The following is a 26284-nucleotide window of genomic DNA, read 5'->3' on the forward strand; positions in this document are numbered from 1 at the left end:
AAATCGAGAAAAATGCGCAAAAACATATCGACTGAGGAATAAAAAAATAAAAAAATACTCGATCGTTGAACGAAAAATCAATCGAATGAAAAATTTTAGAAAAAAAGAACAAACAATAAAAAACATCATTTAAGTACACGTGTCGTTTGAATCAACAAAAAAAAACAAATACTTCGACTTTTAAAAACTACATTGAGGATCGAAAAACAAGAATACACATCAATCATATTACAACCTAATGTCATAAAATCATTGAACAATTCAAGCATAAGCTGAACAGGTTGTTTCGAATTACGCTGTAAACAAAATATCAAAAATCTTAAAACAAAAGTAAAATATCTAAACACAATACGTACTAGGATAATTTCACCATGATGAAATGAAATTAAGTAAATAGGGCGACATTGAACTGCGCGTTGAAATTATTTAGCTGACACGCGTTCTCATTTCATATCTTATCACAATCGGTATAGTATAGTATAGTATAGGTAGTTTGTAGAATTTCAAATACAAAAGAATCTTTTTGCGATAAATTCTTTCTCGAGTTTTTTTTGTTTTTATCGAACCTGCTCGTTGAAAAAAAAAATGAAATAAAAAACTATAGTTATACATTGGAAATTTCGATCGATAAAATTTCATCGTCGTCATAAGAGGATTGTTGGTTTTAAAAATGTGACATTTTCGATAACTTAGGTATCATATTTCAAAATCTATTCAAATACTCGAACATTGAAAATTGCAGTACACTTCAAAAAATGTATATGTAGTACGCATAAAAATACCCTTATCAAAATCATACATATAAAAATAAAAATCAGAAAAATAAAAAATGCAAATTTTTGGTCATTAAAATAAATTATACTATTTTTACCTATCAATACTCCAGTGCTAAGACCCATTTACAAGTAAACTAAACTCCATTTAAGACGTATTGCCGTAATAAGTGATATCATTCACAGTTTTCCACATGTTATCAGTCATTCCTTAAAATAAAAACAAAAAATAAATATGTATGTCAGAAAGTAAAGCACATTAGGGGTCAATTGTTCAATTATCACCACCATTCATAAATTATTTAAAAGAAATACAATATCTAGAGATATCACTGAAAGTGTTTTCAAAAATGATATAAATTTTTATTATTTTTTCTTCTTGTAATAAATCCAAGACAAGGTAAGATTCCGACGCCTCGACGCGACGCTAATTTGTAGCACAACCAATCGTTTTTTCTATGATACATGGCGACTTTTACCATTGTCGATGATGGTTAATTGTAGATAGACATAGATGTAATTCGTTAAAATTAAAATAAATTATAATACACGTATAAATAAAATACTTAGTCGTTTCTATCAAATAGTATGTCAAACACACGACTCCTTTGAAGGAGCAGACGGAAGAGAATTTTCGTGAATGTGATTAGAACAAGCTAATAACGCACCGCGTTCTATGATTTCTGACGTTTGATCGCGAGCTGCCTGAGTAGCGTTTATATTGTTGCGTTGACGACAGAGGTATGGCGTTTCGACAGGAGAAGGTGTATCTCGACCCTATTAACATCAACAGATCATTTTCAAAAAATGTAAAATAAAGTAATGTAGGAAAATTGACAATCCCTACAATCAACATACCTTCTTAGATGGTCCACAACACGTCGATAGAGTGCACGGTTTGTCAGTTTTAGGACAATCCAATACGCAGTCTTGATTTGGTGTTTCTTTTTTTGTGTTTTCAGAAAACTGAAAAACAGGAAAAATAACTAATTATTCACATGACAATAAAAAAAAAATGAAGCGAAAACAAATTAAACAAAATTATAAATTACAAAAAAAACAGCAAAAAATTGGTTTAATAATTTTGGAGAATTTTTGAAAATTCGAATGAATAAATGAAAATGAAAAAAGGAACAAAATTTAGATCTACGAGTACTCCAAATTTTGTAGATAGCAAAAAGTCAAGAAATACATTCTTGTAATTCGAGATTTGATATTGAAAGCTAATCAACTTGTTATTGCGTTTAATTTGAAGAGCTTCGATTTAAAATGACAGTCAATGAAAAAATCATGTAGGCACTCACGTCTCCGATTTCAACGAATTCTGGCTGTATGGTGGTAGAATGAATTCCTTCATTATGGAAAAATTCTTTGACTTTTTCCGCCAATTTCATATATTCGGATAAATTTCTACATCTGAAATAAGCAAATTACGGTCAATAAGAAAAGCAAAATTTCACCCATGAACTGGTTCAAGTTCAATTGTCGAGTCAATTTTGATAGAATAATCGTATCTATAAATCACCTTATATGAGCAGATGCAATGATTCTGTCGCCGGCCAATTGCCATACGTGGAACTCATGTACCGCCAAGACACCGTCGACATTTTCTAAAAGTCGACGTTGAATTTCATCTACTTGAATATGCGTAGGAACTGTTTGTAATAAAATTAACGCTGATTCTTGCAGCAGTGGCCAGACAGATCGAAGGATTATCATAACCATTAATAAACTCAGCGTTGGATCTATGTAATATTTGTACTCCCAATCGGTTTTCCAAACAATCTATAAGATAAACATCGTGGATATTATTAATTGATCCGAATTCCGTTGAAATAATTAAGAAAACTTCCTACCGTAGCAGAAATTATAACTATAACTGAGCCTAGGGCATCGGCTAAGACATGGAGAAATACTCCTCTCATGTTCATTTGTTGCGAAGATTCGCCTTTTTGATCGTGAACATGGTTATGTTGGTGATAATGTTGCGGTGGTTGGAATCTTTCATCGTTTTCATTATCGTCTGTAGCTGTAGCACTGGCGCCGGCTGAAACTAATTGCGTTAGTCTTGAATGATTGCTGTGCGACATTCCACTGTGCGAATGACCGTGTCCGCCGTGATCTGTAGTGAAAACAATGATTTGTAAAAACGATTTAGTAATTCAATGCACGAGTGTTTCGTCACGATAGATTAATTAGTTCATTCATATTCGTTTGTTTGCTATCTTGATATCGATAATTCGAATATTCTTTATATTTTTCATACATTGATCATATTTTCAATTTATAAAGAAATTATATCACGACAATCATCGACGAATTACCTTTATATAAATTCATCCAACAGGAAATTTAATGGAAGACGAATTAAATTGTCCAACGAATATAATGAAACGAGATACCTACCGTGGAATAAAAACAATCCAATGACATTTACGAGCAATCCTAACACTCCGACAGCGACAATTAATTCAGGTTTATGAATATCTTCTACTTCAATAAACCTAGAAAATCAATACATTTCTCAATGCCTTTGTATTTGTAATGCGAATAACACGTTATTTTATCATTTACGTACCGTTTACAAGCTTCAACGGTGATTGAAAAACACAGCGCTACTAGAAATACAGCATTTACTAAAGCTCCAAGAACCTCGGCTCTCGCCCATCCAAAGGTATTTTTGGACCATTTTTTCGGCGACATCTGCGCGTAAAATAATCATAATTAACATCAATGATACTAAATTGTTCGTAGCTTAATATCAATCAAAATCGTGGGTAAGGCGATGCGATATTTTTTCCAAAAATACCATATCGTAATTATTATTTAATCAGTCTATAAATTGCTCGTTGTACATTTTATGGTAAAATAACATCGTTTTTGAGATGATTTGTTTTAATACCAGATTTTATGTGTAGTGCCGAGTGCAAAGATTGCTGCGTCATTAATGGCGACATATAATTGATGAATATTTTTCCCATCCACTCTTGTTTTTAACAATACTTAAAAAGTGTAACATAATAGTTCCTTGAGCTTAAATATTTGATTCTTATCACGCCACTTTAATATTTATCGCGACATTTGATAATTCATCGAGTATGAAAAGAATTTCATGAGTACAAAGTACATATTATATGTCAAAAATCGATTTGAAAATTCGTTCATCATTCATACTAGATTCCATTTTAAAATTTAAGAATTTTATAGAAATTAAGGTGTTTATGTTCATTAAATGCGAATGCTTGAGTTTAGGTAAGTGTATCCAACAACACAAAAGATAACTAAGAAGAGTATTGGGAATGTTGCTGGGCTTCTGAAAACGTTGGTAGTCAATTTTACTTCGAATTAAAGGCGAAAAATATTGCAAAGATGATGCTAATACCTTGATTGACATGAAAGCCACTACCAATGCCGCCACATCGCTCAGCATATGAAAGCTGTCAGCTACTAATGCCATAGAGTTTGTAATGTATCCGAATAAAATCTCCACGAAGAAGAATATTGTGGTTAGCCAGAACATCGATATCAATCGGCATCGCTTCCCGGAAAATCGACCCATTGTTAGATAATTTATCTGCAAATCATAAATATTAAGCCGATTAACACAAGTATCAAGTGGTAGGCTATCGCATTACATGATAAGAAATTGTAAGTTGAAAAATCTTCGATCTTGAAACATGTATAATTTATTGAACAACAAACTAAATCAATTGTTTTGCTAAAAACCCACAAATTATCATCATACAGATAATGCTTGATGAAAAATTGATTATGTAAGCTCATCAAATTCGCAAAAGTTCTATAAATTAATTAGTTAGAGTTGAATTTATTTAAAAGGAATTGAAAAATTTTCAACTTTTACTTCTGATAGCTGTATGTAGAGAATTTCGTCGAGCTGTTGATTGATAACAAAAGTGATATAAAAATAGCCGAATCGCAGAGACTGTACAGTGTACATGCGGTTTAGAGATGGTATGAAGAAAATTTAATGACTCACATTTACGAAGAAAACGGACGAGGATCCAAATGTTTTCCCACGATTGACAATTCACTAAAGTATGTGGTACTATTAGTACTACGTAAATGGCATCACAGCAATTGAAGGCAGTTCCATTGACATTTACATACTTGAAAGAGAACAATTAAATTACTCGAACACTAATAATAACAATCACACTAATTCAATGAAAAACTTTACGCAAAAGAGTTAAAAACTTTCGATTATGTCCATTCTTACAGCGAATTAGGTGCCTGCCTATGTGCTTTTCACTTTAACACAAATTAACGAGTTTCAATACTCCCTTGAAAGATGGGAGAAAAATTAAAACGACGTAATTAGAATTCACACTGTCACGAAATAAAAATGAAATTAATAATCAAGCATGACAATGATTAATATCAATAAAATCAGAAAATGAAATGAAACAGGAGTTGATACTCATTCTCCTCACTTCATTCATCATATCGGTTTTTGTCAGTCAAGAACTTCGACTCCGAACGTTTCATTTCGGTTTGCTCTTGCGCGTTGTGTTTTGAGCAAATGAAAAATACCGCAATCATTTTTCCGGCCGGAGAATTTCACATCTGCGTTGAAAATTGACGAGAGACGAGTCTACGTTTACTCATGGGAAGGACTTTTTTCGGTCATGTGGTGCACTGACAGTAGTGACAGTGCACCATTCAGAAATATAATATCCTATCTATCCTATCAGACATCAGTCATCAATTCATCATCACACCATCCCTGACCCTGATCCCTACCAGCAGTCACCACCGAATTTTTTTAAAGCCCGTTTTATAACTTATAATAGCCGCAACTTTTCACGTTTTTTTTTTTTTTCATGGAAATACTCAGTCAATTTCACTAATTTCGCTAGGTATTCTAACGGAGGCATTTATAATGGACAAAATTTCAAAGACGTGCTTTTTTTGCGGAAAAGTTTCTACTTTGAAATTTTGTAGTCGACTTTTTTCCCGTATTCTTTCTAGTTTCTAGGTTTCTATTTCTACGACCATTATAAAAAGGGCTTAAATTAAAACCTAAAACGCAGCGAATAATCTATCAATATTGAATTTTGAATTCAACATTTGATTTTAAAAAACTAAAAAAGTTTTTTTTTGTATACTGGTGTAGGTATGCGTTTGCCTCGTTTTCCTACCTTCAAAATTGAAGTGGCAAAATGTGTTTTTAAAATCCAGGGGTGAAAAATGTAAATTCAATGTTGACCATGGGGGCATTACCGGCATTAGTATTAGTAGGTAGATACATTGAGAAAAAATAAAAAAGCTTGCAATAATAAATAAATCAAAATGGTCTATTAGATATGACTTTTTGAGTAACTTTGCAATGTAACTTGAAAAATCTACGATCTACGAATGAATAATTTCAATTTCAATAAATCGCAAATCAATCACAAATAAGAATGATCCCGTAAATGAATATTGAATTGAAAGTAGGTAAGTATCTATGCAGAAAATTGCACAAATTAATTTGTTTTGATTTTTGTCAGCCTATACGTATACTTATTATAAATTTTTTTCCCACTTTAAAATTTTTAAAAAGTTATTGGAATTTAAAATAAAACTAATCATAAAGAAATAAAATTTGTTTATTTTTCGTTGTATTCAGATTCAGAATTATTATTCATTTCTGCGATCAGTTTTATTTTTTTCATTGCGATTTTTTGAAATTGAAATTCATTACCTGCTAAGGATAGGAGTAGGACCGCTGTGTGCAATTGCATAGACGTTAGTTAAGAGGTGAATTTTGATTTAATTTGTCTAATTAATTGAATGAATAAAAATGTCATATTTTTAAAATGATAAATCGATACTTCAGAGCTCAATCTTTCAAATTTTCTTAATTAAAACATTTTTAAAAAATTCAATCACTTACATCAGTTACGTCTGAAAAAATGGCTCCAAAATTCACCTCTTATATTTAAATTTAACCAAGGTGACCCCTAATTACTTAATTAGTGACGTTTATGAATAAAGGCCCTTAATATGCAATTTGCCAATTTTGTTCATTTTTTAATGTACTATGGACTACCGGCTCCCATGGTCAAAACTGCATTTTCACGCTTAGGCTTAGATTTTAAGTTTAAGAGCAGATTTTGCCATTTTGCCCCTTCAATTAATTAAGGTATTACACTTCAACTTTTTTTCATCATCAAATTACAAATTTATTTACACAGCACAGTGCCTATTTATGTAAGTTACGTTTTACACTTTTACGTTCTTCGTTTTTAGTTTTGGAAAAAAAATCGATGGTGATATTTCATTTTATTTTTCCGAGAGTTGCACCTCACGATCGAAAAAAGTCCTTCCCACGAGTATATCAGTTCTAGACTCACGTCGAAAATTTGAAATTTGAGACAATGAGACGCCATCTCGTCAAAAAAAAAAATACAATTTTTTGCTTGGCACTGGCAAAAATCTTGAATCAGCTGTCATGAACACGAATCAACACGAGCATAGCCGAAGTAAACCGATTCGTAAACGTTATCAATTTATTTTGTTTTTATTTTGATTTTCCAATTTCGAGTTCCGATATCGTTGAATTTTTCGGCGTATGTTTTAGTAGAAATTTTTTATTAGAAAAACATTTTGAGTTCGGTAGAAGTTTTCATAATTCTCAGAAGTTATTCTATAAGTGAGAAATTTGATATTTCGTTCCCAACGCACAGCGGTGTATCAGAGTTATTTCGGTGTAAAGTCAATCAACCACCTTCATCATGTCTTATATGCTGTCACATCTTCACAATGGATGGCAGGTTGATCAAGCTATTCTATCCGAAGAAGATAGAGTTGTGGTATGTAAATAATTGTATAGTTTCAATGTTTGAGTCTCGATAGTGAACTGAGTTTCGACGTGATTATTCGATGTAGTTGTGACTAGTGATAAATGGAACCTTCTAGAAACAGTAATGTAAATGTGCACAATAAATATCATGCTATGCTATCGATCTCTTGTTCACAGGTAATTCGTTTTGGTCACGATTGGGATCCAACTTGTATGAAAATGGACGAAGTATTGTACAATATAGCTGAAAAAGTCAAGAATTTTGCCGTAATTTATTTAGTAGATATCACCAAAGTTCCAGATTTCAACAAAATGTAAGACGCGTTTAATTCATTGTATATCATAAACGTATATGTACTTAGCAAGATTTTCATTATATTTCAAATTGAGTGAAACGTACAATGTCTTTGAAGCCTTTCCGATTCAACTAACGAGGTTTATTCGTAGAAGAAAACAAACCATCTTAAAACAGCAACTTATTCTCTCCGAAATATTATTTCCGTACTTGCCTACATGCGTACATTAATCTGAAAATGATTGGAAATGCGTTTTTATATAGAACTGATGAACTGAAGGTTCGTTATTCAATTTCTGAGGATAATTCTGTGAGCAAAATTTAGAGAAAAGCGCTGGTTTATTTTTATGTTTGATTTTAGACCGAAATGAAAACACCGTGTTCTCTTATCTCGATACATCGAGGATTTTATGTTTACAACACGATGGTGGTTGTACGTTACAACTTCTTCATTACTTACCGTTGAAAACAGTCACTTTATAATATTTAATCGTGTTAAATTTTTTCATTTTTTTTTCAGGTACGAATTGTACGATCCTTGTACGGTGATGTTCTTTTTCCGCAATAAACACATCATGATTGATTTAGGCACCGGAAATAACAATAAAATAAATTGGGCTTTAGAAGATAAACAAGAAATGATTGACATAATCGAAACTGTGTACAGAGGAGCTCGTAAAGGTAGAGGTTTGGTAGTTTCGCCCAAAGATTATTCAACCAAATATCGATACTGAGAGATTTTCACTCTCGAGTTTTATTTGTTGATTCGTTGTTTTTTGACCATGATGAGGAAAAACAAGGATGTAAAATTTCTTGTGATGGATTCCATTCTCGCTATAACATGGTAATTTTTTGCTCGCTGCAGCGTGAAATTTTCCTGAAATATTTGAATCCGAGTGGATCTAATTATTTGCGCTACACGGTGCCGTTGATTTAATTAATTGTTGTTTTTTGTCACCTTTTTTACCTGCGTTAGAATGCTGATAGCGTGAACGAGATACATGTTGACTTACGTTCGTCATTTTTGTAATTTTAGGCTATGTACTACTTAGAATAATTTCTTTTATTTAATTTACGTATAACTTCGAAATTTTATTAATATTGTAATTCGTGGAAATCATGCTATAAAAATGAAGAATATAATAAAATAATGAGTCATTAACTTGGTGAGGATTTTTTTCCTACTGTAAAATTTCGATTGATACTCAAATGTGCAATTATTATGCAAAAATGAAGGATGCAACTGCGTTTCATTTATGATGACGTCTATTGGCCGGTGTGATTAAAAAATTATTCAGCTCTTGCGTTTGAACTCTGCATGATAATGTGAAAGAAATTAGAGCGGATAACCATTCTGTCTATGCTGGCGTGTGAGTAAGCATGCCTCTCTTGTCTGTTATGTGTTGAGCATAACAATGAAAATTTTCATTACTATGGGTAACAAGTTGTCAATGCTGAAATACACGCGTAGACAGTAGACACCTGATAGTACTGTTCAAGTAAATCTATTCATTACTACCCATCTTTGATCATAAATATGCGTTGTTGTTATTAGATGCGAACACGATGATCAACCTGAACAAAGCACCTACTACATATAACTATTGTGTGTTGTTTGATGAGATGAGTGGCAATGTAGAGAAATACCAGCTATTTTTGGTTCAGCATACGATGTCAATTTTTCCCACATTGGGAAGATCTTGGATTCGTGAATGAATTATGAAAGTTTATGCGTAGGTAGGTAGATAATAGATGTAAGAACTTCGATATTATTTTACATAGTGAAATGTGTACCTACTACCTACCTATTCTACGGATACGTACCGGACTAGCTGCCTTCAATGTACATAGGTCCAGTCCAGGTATACCTACTTACGCGGTTTTCATGTGATGTTCTATTATTGAGGTGATACTTACCAATATACCATCTCGAAATTTCAGTTTCTTCAGCTTAAATCTTCCAAGGGAATCAGTAAACGTCTCCAGATTTTTCGACTTGAGGAATTTTCAAGGAGTATCTACATACCTCTAAAAATGGATTTAAATGTGCCCGTCAGTGCTTCCCTATTTCCTTCGTTGGAGAAATGATAACATTTAAATAACATGTTTAAATTCTCATTGGCAATATTTTATTTTATTTTTTTGAAAAAAACATTGAATCTGACGAGGGAATTTCTTGAAGTGTCCTGACGTGATTTCAACAAAAATTTGCTTTTTGGTTCATGAAAAAGAGAGACTCTCCAAATTCAAAATTAGGTACCTACGTGTACGTCAGCTGCTCAAATGAATTTTTAAATTTCTTATTACAACTTTTGAAAATTTGAAGAACGATAGATATAGGTATATAGCAATGTTATTAAAGGATGAAAATTGTATCTTTTTTTCATCGAAAATGCTACACGTATTTTTAAAACAAAGTAGGTACCTACTTTTTAATTTTCAGTGACATGAATGAAAATTTGTTCCCAAATTAAAATCGATCTTCTCTATCTCATTTATTTCCAATTTTCAGAGAAATTAATTTCAATTAGGTATCTTCGTAAATTTTTGAAATTAAAACGTGGAAATTAAAGCAGGCCACTGAAAGTTTGGATTTTATCAACTGCTGATATGCTGTCTTACTCCAAATTCACGTTTTCATTGAATTCTATATAGTCGGACATTGCATTAATGATTTTTTAAAATTGCATTTTTAATTTGAAAAAAAACTTCCTTTATATCAATTAGAAACTATTGAATTTAATTTTGCTGTGGAAGGTCGCTGTAAGCAGGGGAACAAATTTTCATCACTTTTCCTGGAGAATTACTTTATTTCAAAAATGCTACATTTTCGTTAAAAAGCGATCATTTAAAAAACTGACCTTGAAACCTGAAACGGAATTCTTGAACATAAAGAACTAAAAATAAACAAGATTTTTTAAAATTCGAATTACCTATTCAAAAAAATTGTGTTTTGAATAGATAAATTTCTATCTTGCATTTAAAAACGTTTTCTGCTGAAAACGTGCCAATTTTATGAAGCACCTCGCGTCTCTTCAACTACATACAACTACGATTCGTAAAATTATCCTACATAATATAGATATACTCGCTAGAGACGTTTTCCATTGGCAAAAAAAAGCACTGAAGTCTGAACGCATAGTTTTTGTCCGAAGTAAATTTCTTTTTCTCATCCGAGGAAAGAAGTTCATTTTACATTTGGGTAGGTAGTAATTATGTGGCCACGAATGATGATATTAAAATTTTTTCAGTTTCGTGCAACCTAATATTAAGCCATAGCCTACAAGTACAAGTGAAAGGCAAAAATGATGAACGAGTTTGGAGTAGTATAGCCATAGCGAGGCCTATGTCCATTTCGTCGTTACTCAAGTAAATAATAGATAGAATATACACGATAAAAATTTTTGAATAGGTATCTAAGTAATAAAATAAACATTAGAGGAATCCTTTCTCAGCGACAGATTAACATTGATAATCATTCGAGGTCGAGTGTGTTTCTACATAAGCCTATATGATAAAAAATTTATAAATCATTTCGCATATTTTTTTCGACACAAAAAATACAATAATTTTGACATCAACTCGAAATTTAGGAATTTGAATGCAACGTGTCAAAAAAAAGTACTGGAAACCGGTTTCATCTTTTAGGTATTAGCTAAACGTTAGATAAGTCTCCTTCGATACTGGTTTTATATCTAGCTAGGCAACGTGATTTCTCGGACAAGACTGAGATATTAATGAATGTAACTATGTACATGTAGCTAAAGCTATGTACCTGGTTAGTAATGCGGTTAAACTATTGTAGACGGTCATCGCGTTATTTATTGTTATAATATGTTTTAACGTACTATCTCGAACTGCGGCTATATTTCGTTAATGAAAATTGAAAAATTTGATAAATTGTTTTTTTGAAAATTAAAAGTGATTTATATCATTATGTTTTCATAAAAGCGATAAGTAAGTAGAGAATTACTCGACATTACTTTTCAGTTTTTTTTTTCAATTTTTAAAAATATAAACGAATAATTGTGCACCTATACATACTGACGGATTGATTTTTTTTTAAATTTTGATTTAAAAAGTGTAAAATATATATACCTACGTTTACTTTTCAAAACTCGAGCTTTTATAATGATTTTAAATATGAGTTAGGTATCTATGTTTCAACTTGTCAATGGGGACAAGGTCTGTTTATTGGGTAATCTATCAAAGTTCAATGTCGTTATAATTTTTGCAACTTTTTTTTCACTCTGAAATTAAAGTAGACGAATCATCTCATATTTTATTATTGAAAATAGGATATAGAAAGAAATAAGTTTGAGCAAATCTTTCATCTCTAAGATTGAAATAGTTTGCTAGTGAAAAGTTATTTGGGTTACATACCTACGGACCAAAAACAGGCATTTCACTCTCATCCTTCTATCACGATGTATGCTAATAATAATAATACAAATCTGATCCATATTGTGCTGAACAATAAGTCACCCACTGCATTTGTTATTTTTTTTTTTATTTTTTTTTTTTTTTTAGAAAAAGTTTAATAGTGAGCATTGGTCTATCATCCATCGTCCGCCAAAGCTCAGGTGATTTTGCAATTAGATAAATGTTCTAGCAGATATTTTGTTTCACAATAGCTAACCGCACATATTTTAACCTTACTGCTCGTATACTACTTCATTTCCAACAATTTTGTAACCTTAAGTTGTCAATGCTAACAATTTGATATTCTAACTCATCATTTTTCGCTTTACATCCAAGAATAATACAACACACAAAAACTGAAATATTTGAACAAGTAGATGACACCAAAAAAAGGAAAGATTATCGTTTTTTGGATTTTTTTCCGAATTTAAGAATAAAATAATACAACAGAGATATGGAGAGGACAATATTTTTACGAAAAAGTAGGTATGCAAACATTTTTGATAGATATTTACAACAGGTGTAAACCTAGACCTAGGTACCTATTTAGGTTCACTATTCATTTGCACATGCTTGTTTTTAAAAGATCGCATGGTAATGAATTCATTAGCCCGTCATAAGTAGGATGAACTTGTTCTCTTTACATATTCATGGATAGTACGTACAAACACCAACACTGCGCGTGTACGTCTGGAAGTCCAGCAAAGTGCCGCACCCTGTATGTGTAAGACTCCTTAAAGATTCATCGTAGACAACCATACAAACAGCAAACTTATATATATATATATATAGGCATCGCGGTAGGCTTATGAGCCAATTTTTCAAAATTTCAAAATTTTTAAAATCATTTTCAATTTCTGTTCTAATTAACTAATCGAAATTCTAATTGCACAGTCATTGAAATATATAATTTATCTGTATCAAGAAACAGAATAAAAAATTTTTGGAGAAAATTTTTTCAAAAAAATTTAAAATTTTTTTGAACTATATTGAATTTTGTGAAAATTGCTTGGTTGTCAAAAAGTCTGAACCACATCAAAATTTTTGGTATCAACAGTATTCCCATAGAGCAATAAAATGCAGAAAAATCATTAGTCAAATTTATCATCGTGCATACCCAATTTCAACAGGGCTTTGGGTATGCCGACCAGTACTTCCTATTCTATAGGCCTCATGTTAGTACTACATCTAGCGAACATCTCTGAGAAACATTTGGTGCGCGCAGCTAACTTTGACAAAACTAGTTTGAAACAGGTGGCTCACTTGTTATGTAACTTTAGCCTTTACGAAGTGAGCCAGGCTGGTAAACCTACTGGTTCACTTCTTATGCAAGATTAACCCATACATGGGTTCATAAGTGTGCTGTCGTGAACATATATATATTTTTGGAAAATTTGATCAAATTGTAGCCATTGTAAGCAGAAGGATTACCTCCCATACTAATGAATCACATGTCTCTCATCTTGATTTTTCAAATTGTTTTCTTTTCTAAAGGAAAAATAGTTCACCAACCTATTTAATTTGAGAGTGATTGGGGAGCGTTAGAGGGTCGAATCAAAATAATGATTTAGTATTTCGTATCATGTCTCCTCAAAAACATGAAAAACAGTACGTTCCACGGACTTTCAAATTTTTTACACCTCAGTCAACACTTCGGGGCTCTGTACACCCTTGCGTTTCTTTCAAAATTCTACAACAAAAAGTATGTAGGTAGGAAGTTTGTTCTCAAATATTTGAAAAACAGTTCCAGCATTTAAAGTAATCATTCCCAAAAATTATGATTTTCAAAAAAAAGTTCAACTTTGAACTTTCGAAATTTTATTGGGTGAATTTTAAACACTTCTCAAAAATTATTCTTAAAACGGTGTAAATAAAGTTTTTTTTTTTGTGAATTTCACAAATATCTGATATCTCACGTTATCAACACCTAAAAATTGGTGGTACAATAATAAAAAATATCAAAGAAACCTCCACCGGTCTCTCTGAAGTTTGAAAGCTAATGAAGGGTGGTTTTCGTGACATTTTATCTGCAGAAATCGACAATTCTTCCGTGGACCGCGAAGTGTTCTCAATATACTCAGACTCGAAAATACCCTCAGTTCCTTTTTTTTGACTTCATTTTTTCAAATTTTTCTTAAGCTGTCATTTTTTCCCCTTTTGAATACCATAACTATTGGATTTGTTCAAAAATGAATTTAGGTACCTGTATTTTACGTACCTACTTGAATAGGTGGGCATTTTAAGAATAGACAAAATTATGAATTTTTTCTCACCATAATAGTGCTAAGATATAATATTGGTTAACTTTTGAATTCACGATTAAATTCAAATTTTGAAGAAATGCAGGTATGATTGCGTATAACTAAACTACATACTCAAGGTTACCGACGAAGAATCCAAGAGGTCTCATCATGCTTCGAGTTACATGTGCTACTGATACTAGTCTCGTGTAACCGGTCCGTACCACCTTTACACGAAATAGCAAGAATGAAGGTTATTGGAAAAGAAAAGAGCGAAGAGCGAAATACCTATAGGGTATAGGCCCATCTTGATTGAACGAATTAAAAAGCTCCGGGCGATTTTATTGTAAAACTAACGTAACTAATACGAATACCAGTATATTTGATACCTAATTTCTTTCATTTTCCCGGCCATTGTTGTCGAAATGATAGAAAGTTTGTTTCATTGATAAGTAATGAAAATAAACGAGTAAATACCCACATGTGCCCATAAAAAAATATTCTCTTATATGTTTTCAGAACGTCGATATGCTTCGTTATAATTTATTTCGAATTGGTGGTCCGCTCAAGAGGGCCAGATCATCGGCCGCCGTTGAAAATTTACTTGATAATACAAACACAACGATAGTAGAAGAAGAATTTGCAAATGCTAAACCTTACAGCGAAGTGCCTGGTCCGAAACCGATACCAATTTTGGGAAATACATGGCGTTTATTACCTGTGATTGGTTAGTATCTTACCTATTAATACAATTTCTGCCATCCTATAATCAGGCATCTCGGTGTTGCGTTTTTAAAACGATAAAAATCACGCAATTCGTATCTACTTTCCTTGAATCATGGTCACCAACATGTTTAGTAGGTAATTTGTTGTTCGTTGAAATTGTCATCAAAACCAACAAAGCATCACCAATATACCATTCCCTATCTACCGGTAGCCTATTTCTTACCATGTTTCATTAAGAAGTTGGCAAACGTAGATTTGTATAAGGATGCCTACTCCCCCTCTACATAAATTTCCCAGTAAGGTAGGTAGATATATTTTTAAAATTTTAAAGAAGTTCATATATTTTTGAACTAATCTAGTAGGTAATTGCTCTCGTATTTAAAAGAAATAGGGAGACACCAAACGTTACCAAATAGGTATACTACATGGGTTGATTCCAGGTAAAAGTCAAGTGTCTAACTTGACTGATTTCGATTTCTTTTTCATTTATTTACCTATTTATTTTTATCTATTTATTTTAGGACAATATCAGATATCCGATATTGCCAAGATATCATTCATTTTACACGAAATGTTCGGTAAAATTGTGACTTTAAGAGGACTTATCGGTAGACCAGATTTACTATTTATTTACGATGCCGATGAAGTAGAGAAAGTTTACAGACAAGAGGGACCGACCCCGTATCGACCATCGATGCCTTGTTTGGTCAAATATAAAAGTGAAGTAAGAAAAGATTTCTTTGGAAGACTTCCTGGAGTTGTTGGCGTGTAAGTCTTTCTCAAATACGAGTACACATGTTTTTCCAAAAAAAAAAAACTTCAATTATTGAAATACCACATTGAAACAATTCTATTTGGCAGGCATGGAGAACCATGGAGAGAGTTCCGTAGTAAAGTTCAAAAGCCTGTACTTCAACCCCAGACAGTAAAAAAGTATATTAATCCTATTGAAAATATCACCGAAGACTTTATTACAAAGTAAGTTTTTTTGTTATTTTTATAACGAATCTGATTAAATACGAGATATGTGAGAGAATTTACTTTTTTAGAATGTTGGCGATGAGAGACGAACATAACGAATTGCCCAGAGATTTTGACAACGAAGTCCATAAATGGTCACTAGAATGTAAGTTGCATTATAATTGATTTTGTTTTTACGAATAATTTATATTGGACGATTCTTTGAGATCTGACGATAGGATAGCGGATATAAAATTGCAATATTTTCATGAAAATTGTTCAACATTAAAAAAAAAAAAAAAAACAAAAAAAAACGTTGAAAACGGAATTTAAAGCTTACGAAAAAAATTGCTGTTGTTTGATTGTAGCAGATGGATGTGGAATTTTTAAAAATCTGCAAGTTGAATAACGGAAAAAGCTCGCCGAAATTATGAAAGTGGAAAGTGCATAAAACAAATTGAAAATATTATATTTTTTTATTTGAATTAAGGTCATTTTGGAGTTTAACTTTGGGAATTCTTTCTTTTAAAAATGGGTTTCAAATAAAAATAGCAATGCAGGATAAAGTGTACGTCAATAATATCGAAATACGTACATATAGAAATCTCAATCACCCGTCAGACTATCACCGAATCATCGGATCCTAAACATCCATTTAAGTAGGTACCTAACATACCCGCTTAAATTAGGACGTACGTTAACTTATGAATAAATACTCGTATTATAGGTACTTGACAGTGACAAAAAAGTGATAATTTCTACCTATATTAAAAATACATAAAATTTCAGGTATCGGACAAGTTGCGTTGGATGTAAGGTTAGGATGCTTGGAATCTAATTTAGAAATATCTTCTGAACCTCAAAAAATTATTGACGCTGCCAAATACGCATTGAGAAACATAGCTTTGCTAGAATTGAAGTTTCCATTTTGGAGATATTTACCATCAACTTTATGGAGGAACTATGTTCAAAATATGAATTATTTCATAGCGTGAGTAGGATGAAATTTGTGCAATATTTCAATAAAATAAATCATACTTTCGTTAGTAGGTACATACATACATACATACTAAATAAGTAAAAGTTAGCTGAGTACCTAACTGTTAAAAATTCATACATTTAAAATTTTTTTCAAATAGGGTGTGCATGAAATACATCGATCAAGCAATCACTCGTTTAGATAAAAAAGGCGTAACCGAAGAAAAAGAATTATCTTTAATAGAAAGAATACTAGTAACTGAAAAAGATCCCAATTTGGCTTGTATTTTAGCATTGGATTTAATTTTGGTGGGCATAGATACGGTGAGTAAATTGATGACGATGTGTTGGAAATCATAAGCCTCATATACCACACTCATCGTACGTTATACTTATAGTACTTAGTTTCGGAATGTTTTTTTGATTAAATTATTAAAATTGCCTGCTTTGTTTCATCATTTATATCGATTAAAGATTTTAACTCAATATTTGTAGATATCCATGGCAGTTTGTTCGATTTTATATCAACTTGCGACACGGCCGGAAGAACAAGAAAAAATATATCAGGAGTTGAAACGAGTCATTCCAGATCCAAATCAAAAAATAACCTCAAAAACAATAAACGAGTTGCATTATATGAAGGCATTTATCAAAGAAGTATTCAGGTACAGATTGAATTTCAATGATTTTCATGATTTTTTTTTGGCTGCTAATGTAAGTTACAAGTATGAGCAACATTTTTGTCACTATGGTTTCAGTTTTCTTTTTTTTTTCTTGTTGTTAGAATATAATTTTTTCCTATCTTGATTCGAGCTGTATTATTCCCACCCTGAGTTGGTATTCGCTGTCAAAAAAAAATTGAAATTTTCAGAGCAAATCCCGTTGGAGAATTCTTTGAATTGAAACAAAAAATTATAATACGTATGCGTGCATCTCAAAAAGCTGTCATCATAGTATAGATACCTAATTTTTCATCAAAATTCAGCTTAAAAATTCTGAAATTTTTTAAATCCATCCTGCTAGGTTTACAAAATGTTTGTTTAGTGGTATAGAAGTCCCCTTCCATCAGTACATTAGGCAACCAATCCTAAATATTTGTCATAGTAGGTATATCTATTATTTTTAGGATTCTATCGTTTCCATTTGTTTGATTACCTGCAAATAAATGATAGAAGAATTACTTCCATTGATTATGATTATTGATTAAGTACGTGCTTAAATGTTTCAGAATGTATTCAACAGTAATTGGAAATGGCAGAACACTTCAGCAAGACATGGTTATTTCTGGCTATAGAATTCCAAAAGGAGTAAGTATACATTCTATTAAAGAATCACAGGCATATTTTTTCCCCTTAATGTGGTAATTTAATTAAGCTCTCAGTTTGCCACTTCTTTGGTAACATATTGCTAAATAACAACACATGATATTTTCTACGCTTAAATTAAAAACTTTGCAGACGCAGCTGGTATTTCCCACCTTGGTGTTAGGACGAATGAAAGAATACGTCGATGACCCAGAAACCTTTAAACCAGATCGTTGGTTAAAACAAACAGATGATCAAACTTTACATCCTTTTGCATCCCTACCCTATGGCCATGGTCCTCGCATGTGTTTAGGAAGAAGATTCGCTGATTTAGAAATGCAAATTTTGTTGAGTAAGGTTAGTACGATCTTTATGTACCTAATAGTTTGTAGCATTAATTTATGCTGATTGCGAGTATCTACATAAAATTTTGTTCGCCATTTCATTTTTTTCAGCTATTAAGAAAATATCGATTGGAGTATCATCATCAGCCATTAGAATACAAAGTTACATTTATGTATGCTCCGGATGGAGAACTCAGGTTTAGAATGTTACCCAGAGAAAATTGAATCTTTTAATTCGTATATATACTTATTACTTACATATAAAACTGATAACGAAGACTTGAGGGTTACCAGTTTATCGCCATACCTCTTTTCGAATTTCGATATTTTTTTGTTATTATTTTTTTTCAATCCAAATGATTTTTTTTATACAAGACATGTGTATAGATTATTTAAATGACCGATTTTTTTTCAAGCACCATCGTGTACCTATTTTGCGCTTTAAAATGATTAATTTATTTATTCAAAGTATGACTATAAGTACCTACACGAATAAATTATTGTACCTGATTATAATTTAGATGTTTGGAATTCTAATTAAAACAGAAAAAGTCGCGAAATTTAAAAAATTCCCAAATCATTTTCTCCTGAAAGTATAAATAAGTAAGATATAACTATCTACTTTCTTAAAAATCTAATCAGTACCAATAGCCTATTTCAGCCTCAATATTGTTCTCAGAACTTATATTCTCTCTAAAACGCATAAATACTTACCTAATGCTTATAGCAAAATGAAAAATGGTTCAGAAAAAAAATCGACGTCTGCAAAATAAAGTCGCTTTTCATTATATAAAAAGTAAAAAATTGAAAATTATCCTTTACCAAGTAGTTAGGTAACAGTTTTTCTCTAAATTGAGGGTACAAATTTTTCATTTCTAATCCTTACATGGCAGGTACCTATATGATTTTTTTTTAAATGAACGTGGGCCATTAATTAAACAGACCTATAAATTATTAATTTTATTTAATATTTCGCATTTTTATTTACAGTATTACTTAAAATAGATCGTGAAAGCGTTTTGATGGCAGTGAACATTTCTTTTCCGGTGGGTAAAATTTGACTTGCGGGTAATAAATAGCCATATGTACCTTTGTCACGTAATTCTGCGGTATAGCTATATTTTATTCCTAATTTATTTTTGGCCCAATCGTCAGAAAAACTACCTGTTGAAAAAAATAGAATCGTTGGTGATATTTTTTGGCTCTTTTTATCATCATAAAGTAGGTAAATAAAATGAGAATCAGGCACGCAGATTGGTACCTATTTTCGCCCTTTTCTCGAAAAAAAATTAAAATTTTAAATTATGTAACTTACCTGATTCAGTATTCGCGTTATCGTTTTTTGAAATCAAGTCGTACGTAATACCGTGAGATTTTTGCAATGCTTCTATAGCTTTTCTGCCCATAAATAAAAGGTCTGCGTACTCGTGAGATTTCATGTTATTCGAAGTCCAAGGTATTAGCCACGTTTGTGAATACGAATGAAGGCTCAAATACAGAATTATCTCTTTGGAGTGCTGTTTTAGGAAATTCGACATCGCTCTGGTTTCTGGTTCTGAAAATGGTGTTGGCCCAGCATAAGTATCATGGCAGGGATTATACGATGAAGAATCTTCATTCCATCGGAAATCCCAATTGCGACCCAGATCAACTCCTTTACATTCTTCGTCTTCTTCTTCCCTCCAAAAATATCTTCGAAAATAAACGTAATGCTTTTAGGCTACTGTGGAAAATAAATCTACCTACCTACACTTATTTTAGATACCCCCATTGACACCTACCTGTTGGCAAGTTCGGAATTGATTGATCTTGATTTCTTCCACAAACGATCTTTAGTATAAGAATACACGTAGCCGTCGGGATTAACCACCGGTAAAATATACCAATCCATATCAGCGACCAGGTTTTGATTCACCTTATAGTTTTCCGTTAATTGTCTGGCGACAAATAGGGCCACCACAATGGATATCCATTCTCTAGCACGCATACCTACATAAATAATATTCGTTATAATAACGAGTACCACTAAGTAAATACGTCTTAGATGCCGACAAAGTGTTCTAAATGAGTGGCTAGAATAATTATTCATAGGTACTTTTACCGGTTTCATTCATAGGTAGGTACGTACATACATTACGAAAACTAATTACTCACCTCCGTCAATCCAGGCCGCCGGCTTCGCTGAGCCATCACTGAATCTTCCACTAGAAATTCGTATTACTTTGAGATCTCTTCCTTCGAATGATTTACCGATGGTAATTATTTTCACGTAATTTGGAAACGTCATTTGTAAATAATCCATGTAGTCGAGTATTTCTGAATTGAAATTTAATATCGATTAGCAGTAATTAGACAGGAGTAGACCTATCCATTGTGATTGATTATATGCTGTTAGTTAAAAGGTCTGTAGGTGGCCATAAAAGAGAAATTATTGAAGGGGAAAAGAAAGACGAGTGATTAGGTACCTATATGTATGCAACGAATATCCGATGAAAACTTACAATTTTCTGCATGGTTAGCTACTCAAAATAAAATTACCTCAATTTCTGCCATTTTTTTCTTTGAAAATTATTATTTTATTGGAAAAGGTTTCAAATCATAAGTTAGTCAACTTCGATTAAAGCCAAAATGATGAGATTAAGCGACTGATAATTTAAAACGAAGAAAATAAAAAATAATAAAAAACTATTTTCATTGAATTTTGCAAACTTTTCCGATACTTTCACCGTTTTTTGGTTATTTTTTTACGATTTTGATGATTTTTAAGTTTTTATGTCATTTCAACAATATTTTAACTTTTTTTTTTTTGTAAATTTTTACAAAGTTTTATCAACAGCTGGTAATTATTATAATGATTAAAATGATACTTTTGTGTTTTGTTTTTAAGCATGTTTCATGCGATTGAATTTGGCCAAATTGCATCAGTTTTTGATAATTTTGAATGGTTTTAATGCTTGCTTAAAAATATTTTAATACAATTTTTATCATGTTTTCAGTATTTCTCAAACAAATTTCAACTAATTTCGTTGAAATTTCATCAGTTTTAGGTAGGTAAATACATAAGTAGGTAATTTTGTATGTACGATTTTATTAGGTACTTTTTTAGTGTTTTTGTTTCATTTCTAACATGTTTTAAACATGTTTTGTGCAGTATTCATTAAATTTCACCGAATTTTGCCAAAAGTTCTACTAGTTTTATTGAATAACTTGCTCAGGTTATGATAACATTAAACGACGTCAATATTAACATAGCCGATGAAATTTGCTCATAGTAAGGTACAAAAAATCGGGACCAATGATTTTGATGACAATAGGCGACTAATCACTTCAAGCGACTTAATATTAACCACAGTTCACTGTATAAGTGTAATTTTTTTTTCTTTTTTTTAAAAATATTTTCCACTTTTCTCAGTTTTTTAAATTTTTGCTGTGTTTTTAGTCTTTTACATGTTCTTGTAATTTTTGAAACATTCTGTAATTACTTACTTACCTACTTACTATAGGTGGTCAAGGAACTTATTTTTTTTTTAGCTCAGGTCATGTGGTTTTTACGAAGTATGAATGTAGGCATGCAAGTACCAGAATAAAATTTCTAAAAATGTGATCAAACATCAACAAGAAATTTTAAAATTACCATCGTACGAATGATATCGTGTCCATGTAAATTTCGTTCCTTTATTGTCCTTCGGTCTTTGTATCTCACTTGCATTCAGATCAACACGTTGGTCGGCGATTACTTGCTGAAAATTGTACAATAAGATTATTCGTTTAGTTTTTTAGATCATCTCATTCAATTTATGAATTCGATTAACATGATTTTCCATTTACGACCTTATTAGGTGCATTTTTTCGTAAGAACAAGAACCGAAGCAATAGGTACCGATATATTGGTCTCACAATCAGAAGAGAGGAGCATAAAAAATTTGAATATTCATTTTTCCATTTACCTAACTATAGAAATTCCTCGATTTTTAAATACGTAGGCAAAATTTGTCTTTATACGGGTGTCTGGCGAGTGGATGTCAAAACTTCAGATTTGGATATAACCGGGCACGACTTAAAAAAAGCGTTTGTGGACAAGTTGCCTATATTTGAATTTGAAGGGGCAACCGAGATTTGGAAAAGAATTGGGAAAAAACGTATTTTTGATCTTGGGAATGGATAGTACTTATTGTTAGGAAAATAAACAAATTTCTTCATTATGAATTTTTGCCTAACTTTGAAATTGAAGGGGCTACAAATATTTTAATAGAAAAATTTGAGAAAAACATGTTTTTGACTATTGGAATGAGTAGTACCTACTTTGAAAAAAAACAAATTTTGTTATTATGAATTTTTGCCTAACTTTAGAATTGAAGGCGTCAGAAATATTTGTTTTTCTTAAAATACTTTCTTTTAAAATATTTCTTACGCCTTCAATTCTAAAGTTAGGCAAAAATTCATAATAACAAAATTTGTTTATTTTTCAAAGTACTGCCCATTCCCATAGTAAAAAAAAACACGTTTTTCTCAAATTTTTCTTCTAAAATGTTTGTAGCCCATTCAATTTCAAAGTTAGGCAAAAATTCATAATGACGAAATTTGTTTATTTTCTTAAGTACTACCCATTTCCAAGATCAGAAATACGTTTTTTCCCAATTCTTTTCCAAATCTCGGTTGCCCCTTCAAATTCAAAGATAGGATAGGCAACTTGTCCACATAACGATTTTTTAAAAGTCGTACCCGGTTATACTGAAGTTTTGAAGTTTTGACATCCACTCGCTAGACACCCATAAAAATTTTTTACATAGGTTTGAATCATCCTCAAATTTGAGTAAATTCATTTTTCTAAAATTTTTTCTGAGTGACTTTCAACTCACAATAAAAGTTTCCTATGAATTTGCTCAAAATCCTCCGACATTTTTTTCGCAATCCACCTTAATGCAGCATGCGTTTTCAAAATTGGCAGATTCTTGTTTCGTAAATGACACAATTCCTTCAATTTTTAAGATAGACAACCAGTTATCATTACATTTCTTAATTCCCCTATGGAGTACTACCAACCGTTAAATTGTGACAGGCGACGAGGTGATTCCTGGAACATGCCGAGGCTAAAATTCGAAAATAGTACATAAATACCTATTCAATACGTCGACACCAATACCAGTGAGTCATTGTAACTCCCTCAATGAGATTGTATTTTTTTAAAAAGCAGATGGTAGGTAAGTATGAATGAAATTTATGATAAAAATATTCATGCACCGCTTACCTCGATATTGTGGTTTATGACGGAGAATTCGACCCCACGTTCTTTCAAATCTTCTTTTATTGTAGGCAACGCATCTGGAGGAATGATTAAATCTGTCGATGCATTTTTCAACACCGGAAGCCATATTTGAACGCGGGGTTGTTCTCCAAACACTTTAATGTCATCCACGTCCTCATCAGTGCGAGGCCACACTTTTAATAATTGAAATCCATCGTATGATACTTTTTGCGGTAGGTCATCTTCGTCTGAATATTTTTCCGCTAGACCTGATAATGATAGGTGGCGTATTAAATTAGTTGAATTGATGAAAAGTTACGGGCTCAGATGGCGAGTGATTATTCTTGAATAATGAATTTACTTTTAAGTATTCGTGTAATGCTTAGGTAAAAATTTGGCTCATTTTTTTAAAACTTTTCCCAGTTTATCTAATTGCTTGAATTTTGAAATCTAGATTTTTTCCTACAAGCTAATGCAGAAGAAAATGTTGATTGAAGATACCTATACCTACGTATAAGTATTTGAAATTCTTTTCAACAAACTACAAAACTTTACAATTTTGACAAGAATTCTATTACCCTTTTCAAAAAATGGCATAAAACAGTCATGTACCGAAAATTATATTTTGGTCTAGCATGAAATGGAGACAAGTCTCACTACAACCAAAAATATGTCAACCAACCTAAAACTAATTTTGCAGAGCTGATAAAATAGCTGTTTGTAAAGTCAATTAACGTAGCCTAATATGATTCAAAAAAACAAAAATGAACAAGTAATGAACTTACCAAAGAAAGTTTCAAACATGAAGTCAAATATATTGTCCAAAAATTTAATAAAATTGGTCACCATTCCGCGAGAATAATAACAATTTTCTCCATTCGCCAAAGTAAAAGATAAAACTAATACAACGGATGTAAAGAACAATCGAAACATCTCGAAGATGAAATTACACTTAATTCACACACACATCGAATAATTTAGAAAATTTTTTGATTTAATCGATCTCTGAAAATCAGAAAAACATCGAATGAATCGCGACACTTGAGATAGGTAGGTGTAATCTAGGCAAATGAGGTATTCGATGCCTTATTGACTTACTTGCACGACTCATGAAACCAAAAGAGTTTAGCAGATAAATGGGCATTATGAAGTTACCTTTTTTAAGATAACATTGACCGTGTAATTGAGGGGTTTAACTATACCATGACTTTTCTTCCGCTATCAACTGCAACCGTAACGGAATGACGTTACCAATTCGAATTCATCTAGGTACCTACCTCATTATGTTTAATCATATGTTTACTTGATCACTGAAACGTTTGTGATTGATGAATATAAAGCAGTGGAAGTATCATTATCATTGCAGTGAAAAATTTACTCCGAGTTTAATGCACTTGTTTCGAAAGATGAATAAATGTCACCAATCATCACAAACATTTGAATATCAATAAGAAAATTATTTCAGCCTCTCGTTATAATGTCGGTGCCGGTATATATACTTAGGTAGGTACTTTTTGCAGAATTAAAATGTTTCCAAAAGTTTCAACTGCTGATATGAATTTTTTGATTTTTGAAAGTTTTGAAGAGTTACTGAGGTACTTTGGGTATTACTTACTAAAACAAAATGCAAAAATAAAATATTAGAAATGATCAAATCACCTAACAACGAATAGGTACCTAAACGCATCTGTTTGTCGCCCAATCAGCTAACTAACATGGGTCGGTACCTATTTGATTGTATGTAACGATTACTCTTCATTTAATACACTGTTTGCCGAATTAAAATTTCATAATGACTTTGGAGAGGTAGTTAGAACATTTTAGATTTATGCGAAGTAGGTCATATATTGGTACGTGGGTACATACATTTATATCGAACAAAAATCCAGAAAAAAATTCATTGCTCGAATATCGAATAAAAATTTAGAATAAATTACCAACATTTCTTCAGTGCTTACCTACCTATTTCAGTGCAATTTAATAAACTTGGATCCATTTGGTGCGAAATAGTGTAGTTGAAACATATTTTTTCATTCCCTATTCCACACATCACTGTTACATTAATATGCAATATGATGTGACTTACCTACATTTAAATACATAAGTATTAATTAATTCAGTGAGGCTTCACAAATACAGTGGAAGTATTTATAATTTCACTAAGCGTGAAATAATCGTTGAATCGAGAAGTA

At 31.8% G+C, this 26284-nt stretch overlaps 4 protein-coding genes across 7 annotated transcripts; 2 read left to right on the forward strand and 2 right to left on the reverse strand.

The window, feature by feature from the left end:
- Window positions 1-111: 111 nt before the first annotated feature.
- Window positions 112-5287, reverse strand: ZnT63C (zinc transporter 63C). 3 transcript variants are annotated; one of them, XM_065355236.1, is made up of 10 exons: window positions 4771-5287; window positions 4156-4347; window positions 3352-3476; window positions 3180-3277; window positions 2630-2895; window positions 2299-2558; window positions 2078-2189; window positions 1632-1739; window positions 1442-1550; window positions 112-983 (listed from the first exon to the last, which is right to left on the reverse strand). In XM_065355236.1, the coding sequence occupies exons 2-10, from the start codon at window positions 4330-4332 to the stop codon at window positions 922-924; spliced, it is 1317 nt and encodes a 438-aa protein (XP_065211308.1). In that variant the 5' UTR covers window positions 4333-4347; window positions 4771-5287; the 3' UTR covers window positions 112-921. The 3 variants fall into 3 exon arrangements, with proteins under 3 accessions (XP_065211308.1, XP_065211307.1, XP_065211306.1); XM_065355235.1 differs by having other exon boundaries at window positions 112-1550; window positions 4771-4900; window positions 5011-5286; XM_065355234.1 differs by having other exon boundaries at window positions 112-1550; window positions 4771-5286.
- A 1995-nt stretch (window positions 5288-7282) lies between these two features.
- On the forward strand, window positions 7283-9035 carry Dim1 (thioredoxin-like protein Dim1). Its single transcript, XM_065355237.1, has 3 exons — window positions 7283-7588; window positions 7756-7892; window positions 8394-9035. The coding sequence occupies exons 1-3, from the start codon at window positions 7511-7513 to the stop codon at window positions 8605-8607; spliced, it is 429 nt and encodes a 142-aa protein (XP_065211309.1). The 5' UTR covers window positions 7283-7510; the 3' UTR covers window positions 8608-9035.
- A 2542-nt stretch (window positions 9036-11577) lies between these two features.
- On the forward strand, window positions 11578-19363 carry LOC135839268 (probable cytochrome P450 301a1, mitochondrial). Of its 2 annotated transcripts, XM_065355232.1 has the most exons (12): window positions 11578-11830; window positions 12404-12456; window positions 15055-15262; window positions 15783-16029; window positions 16123-16239; window positions 16311-16387; window positions 17011-17212; window positions 17361-17523; window positions 17695-17864; window positions 18428-18506; window positions 18657-18860; window positions 18959-19363. In XM_065355232.1, the coding sequence occupies exons 3-12, from the start codon at window positions 15064-15066 to the stop codon at window positions 19070-19072; spliced, it is 1572 nt and encodes a 523-aa protein (XP_065211304.1). In that variant the 5' UTR covers window positions 11578-11830; window positions 12404-12456; window positions 15055-15063; the 3' UTR covers window positions 19073-19363. The 2 variants fall into 2 exon arrangements, with proteins under 2 accessions (XP_065211304.1, XP_065211303.1); XM_065355231.1 differs by lacking the exon at window positions 12404-12456.
- A 410-nt stretch (window positions 19364-19773) lies between these two features.
- LOC135839269 (carboxypeptidase B-like) lies at window positions 19774-25235 on the reverse strand. The gene is made up of 7 exons (XM_065355233.1): window positions 24878-25235; window positions 24096-24361; window positions 22482-22587; window positions 21002-21163; window positions 20629-20836; window positions 20163-20539; window positions 19774-20011 (listed from the first exon to the last, which is right to left on the reverse strand). The coding sequence occupies exons 1-7, from the start codon at window positions 25023-25025 to the stop codon at window positions 19812-19814; spliced, it is 1467 nt and encodes a 488-aa protein (XP_065211305.1). The 5' UTR covers window positions 25026-25235; the 3' UTR covers window positions 19774-19811.
- Window positions 25236-26284: the final 1049 nt, after the last annotated feature.

The sequence above is a fragment of the Planococcus citri genome, chromosome 3, assembly GCF_950023065.1.
Source record: "Planococcus citri chromosome 3, ihPlaCitr1.1, whole genome shotgun sequence".
Lineage (NCBI taxonomy): Eukaryota > Metazoa > Arthropoda > Insecta > Hemiptera > Pseudococcidae > Planococcus > Planococcus citri.

Excerpts from the sequence above, each read along its gene's own strand:
- Dim1 (XM_065355237.1), top strand. The coding sequence starts at position 7,511 with ATGTCTTATATGCTGTCACATCTTCACAATGGATGGCAGGTTGATCAA. Across the intron at positions 7,589-7,755 it reads CCGAAGAAGATAGAGTTGTG|GTAATTCGTTTTGGTCACGA; the intron begins GTATGTAAATAA and ends TCTTGTTCACAG. Across the intron at positions 7,893-8,393 it reads GTTCCAGATTTCAACAAAAT|GTACGAATTGTACGATCCTT; the intron begins GTAAGACGCGTT and ends TTTTTTTTTCAG.
- ZnT63C (XM_065355235.1), bottom strand. The coding sequence starts at position 4,332 with ATGGGTCGATTTTCCGGGAAGCGATGCCGATTGATATCGATGTTCTGG. Across the intron at positions 3,477-4,155 it reads TGGCTTTCATGTCAATCAAG|ATGTCGCCGAAAAAATGGTC; the intron begins GTATTAGCATCA and ends TTTTACGCGCAG. Across the intron at positions 2,896-3,179 it reads TGGATTGTTTTTATTCCACG|ATCACGGCGGACACGGTCAT; the intron begins GTAGGTATCTCG and ends TTTTCACTACAG.
- LOC135839268 (XM_065355232.1), top strand. The coding sequence starts at position 15,064 with ATGCTTCGTTATAATTTATTTCGAATTGGTGGTCCGCTCAAGAGGGCC. Across the intron at positions 17,213-17,360 it reads AATATGAATTATTTCATAGC|GGTGTGCATGAAATACATCG; the intron begins GTGAGTAGGATG and ends TTTTTCAAATAG. Across the intron at positions 18,507-18,656 it reads GCTATAGAATTCCAAAAGGA|ACGCAGCTGGTATTTCCCAC; the intron begins GTAAGTATACAT and ends AAAACTTTGCAG.
- LOC135839269 (XM_065355233.1), bottom strand. The coding sequence starts at position 25,025 with ATGTTTCGATTGTTCTTTACATCCGTTGTATTAGTTTTATCTTTTACT. Across the intron at positions 24,362-24,877 it reads CATGTTTGAAACTTTCTTTG|GTCTAGCGGAAAAATATTCA; the intron begins GTAAGTTCATTA and ends TATCATTATCAG. Across the intron at positions 20,837-21,001 it reads GGCGGCCTGGATTGACGGAG|GTATGCGTGCTAGAGAATGG; the intron begins GTGAGTAATTAG and ends TTATTTATGTAG.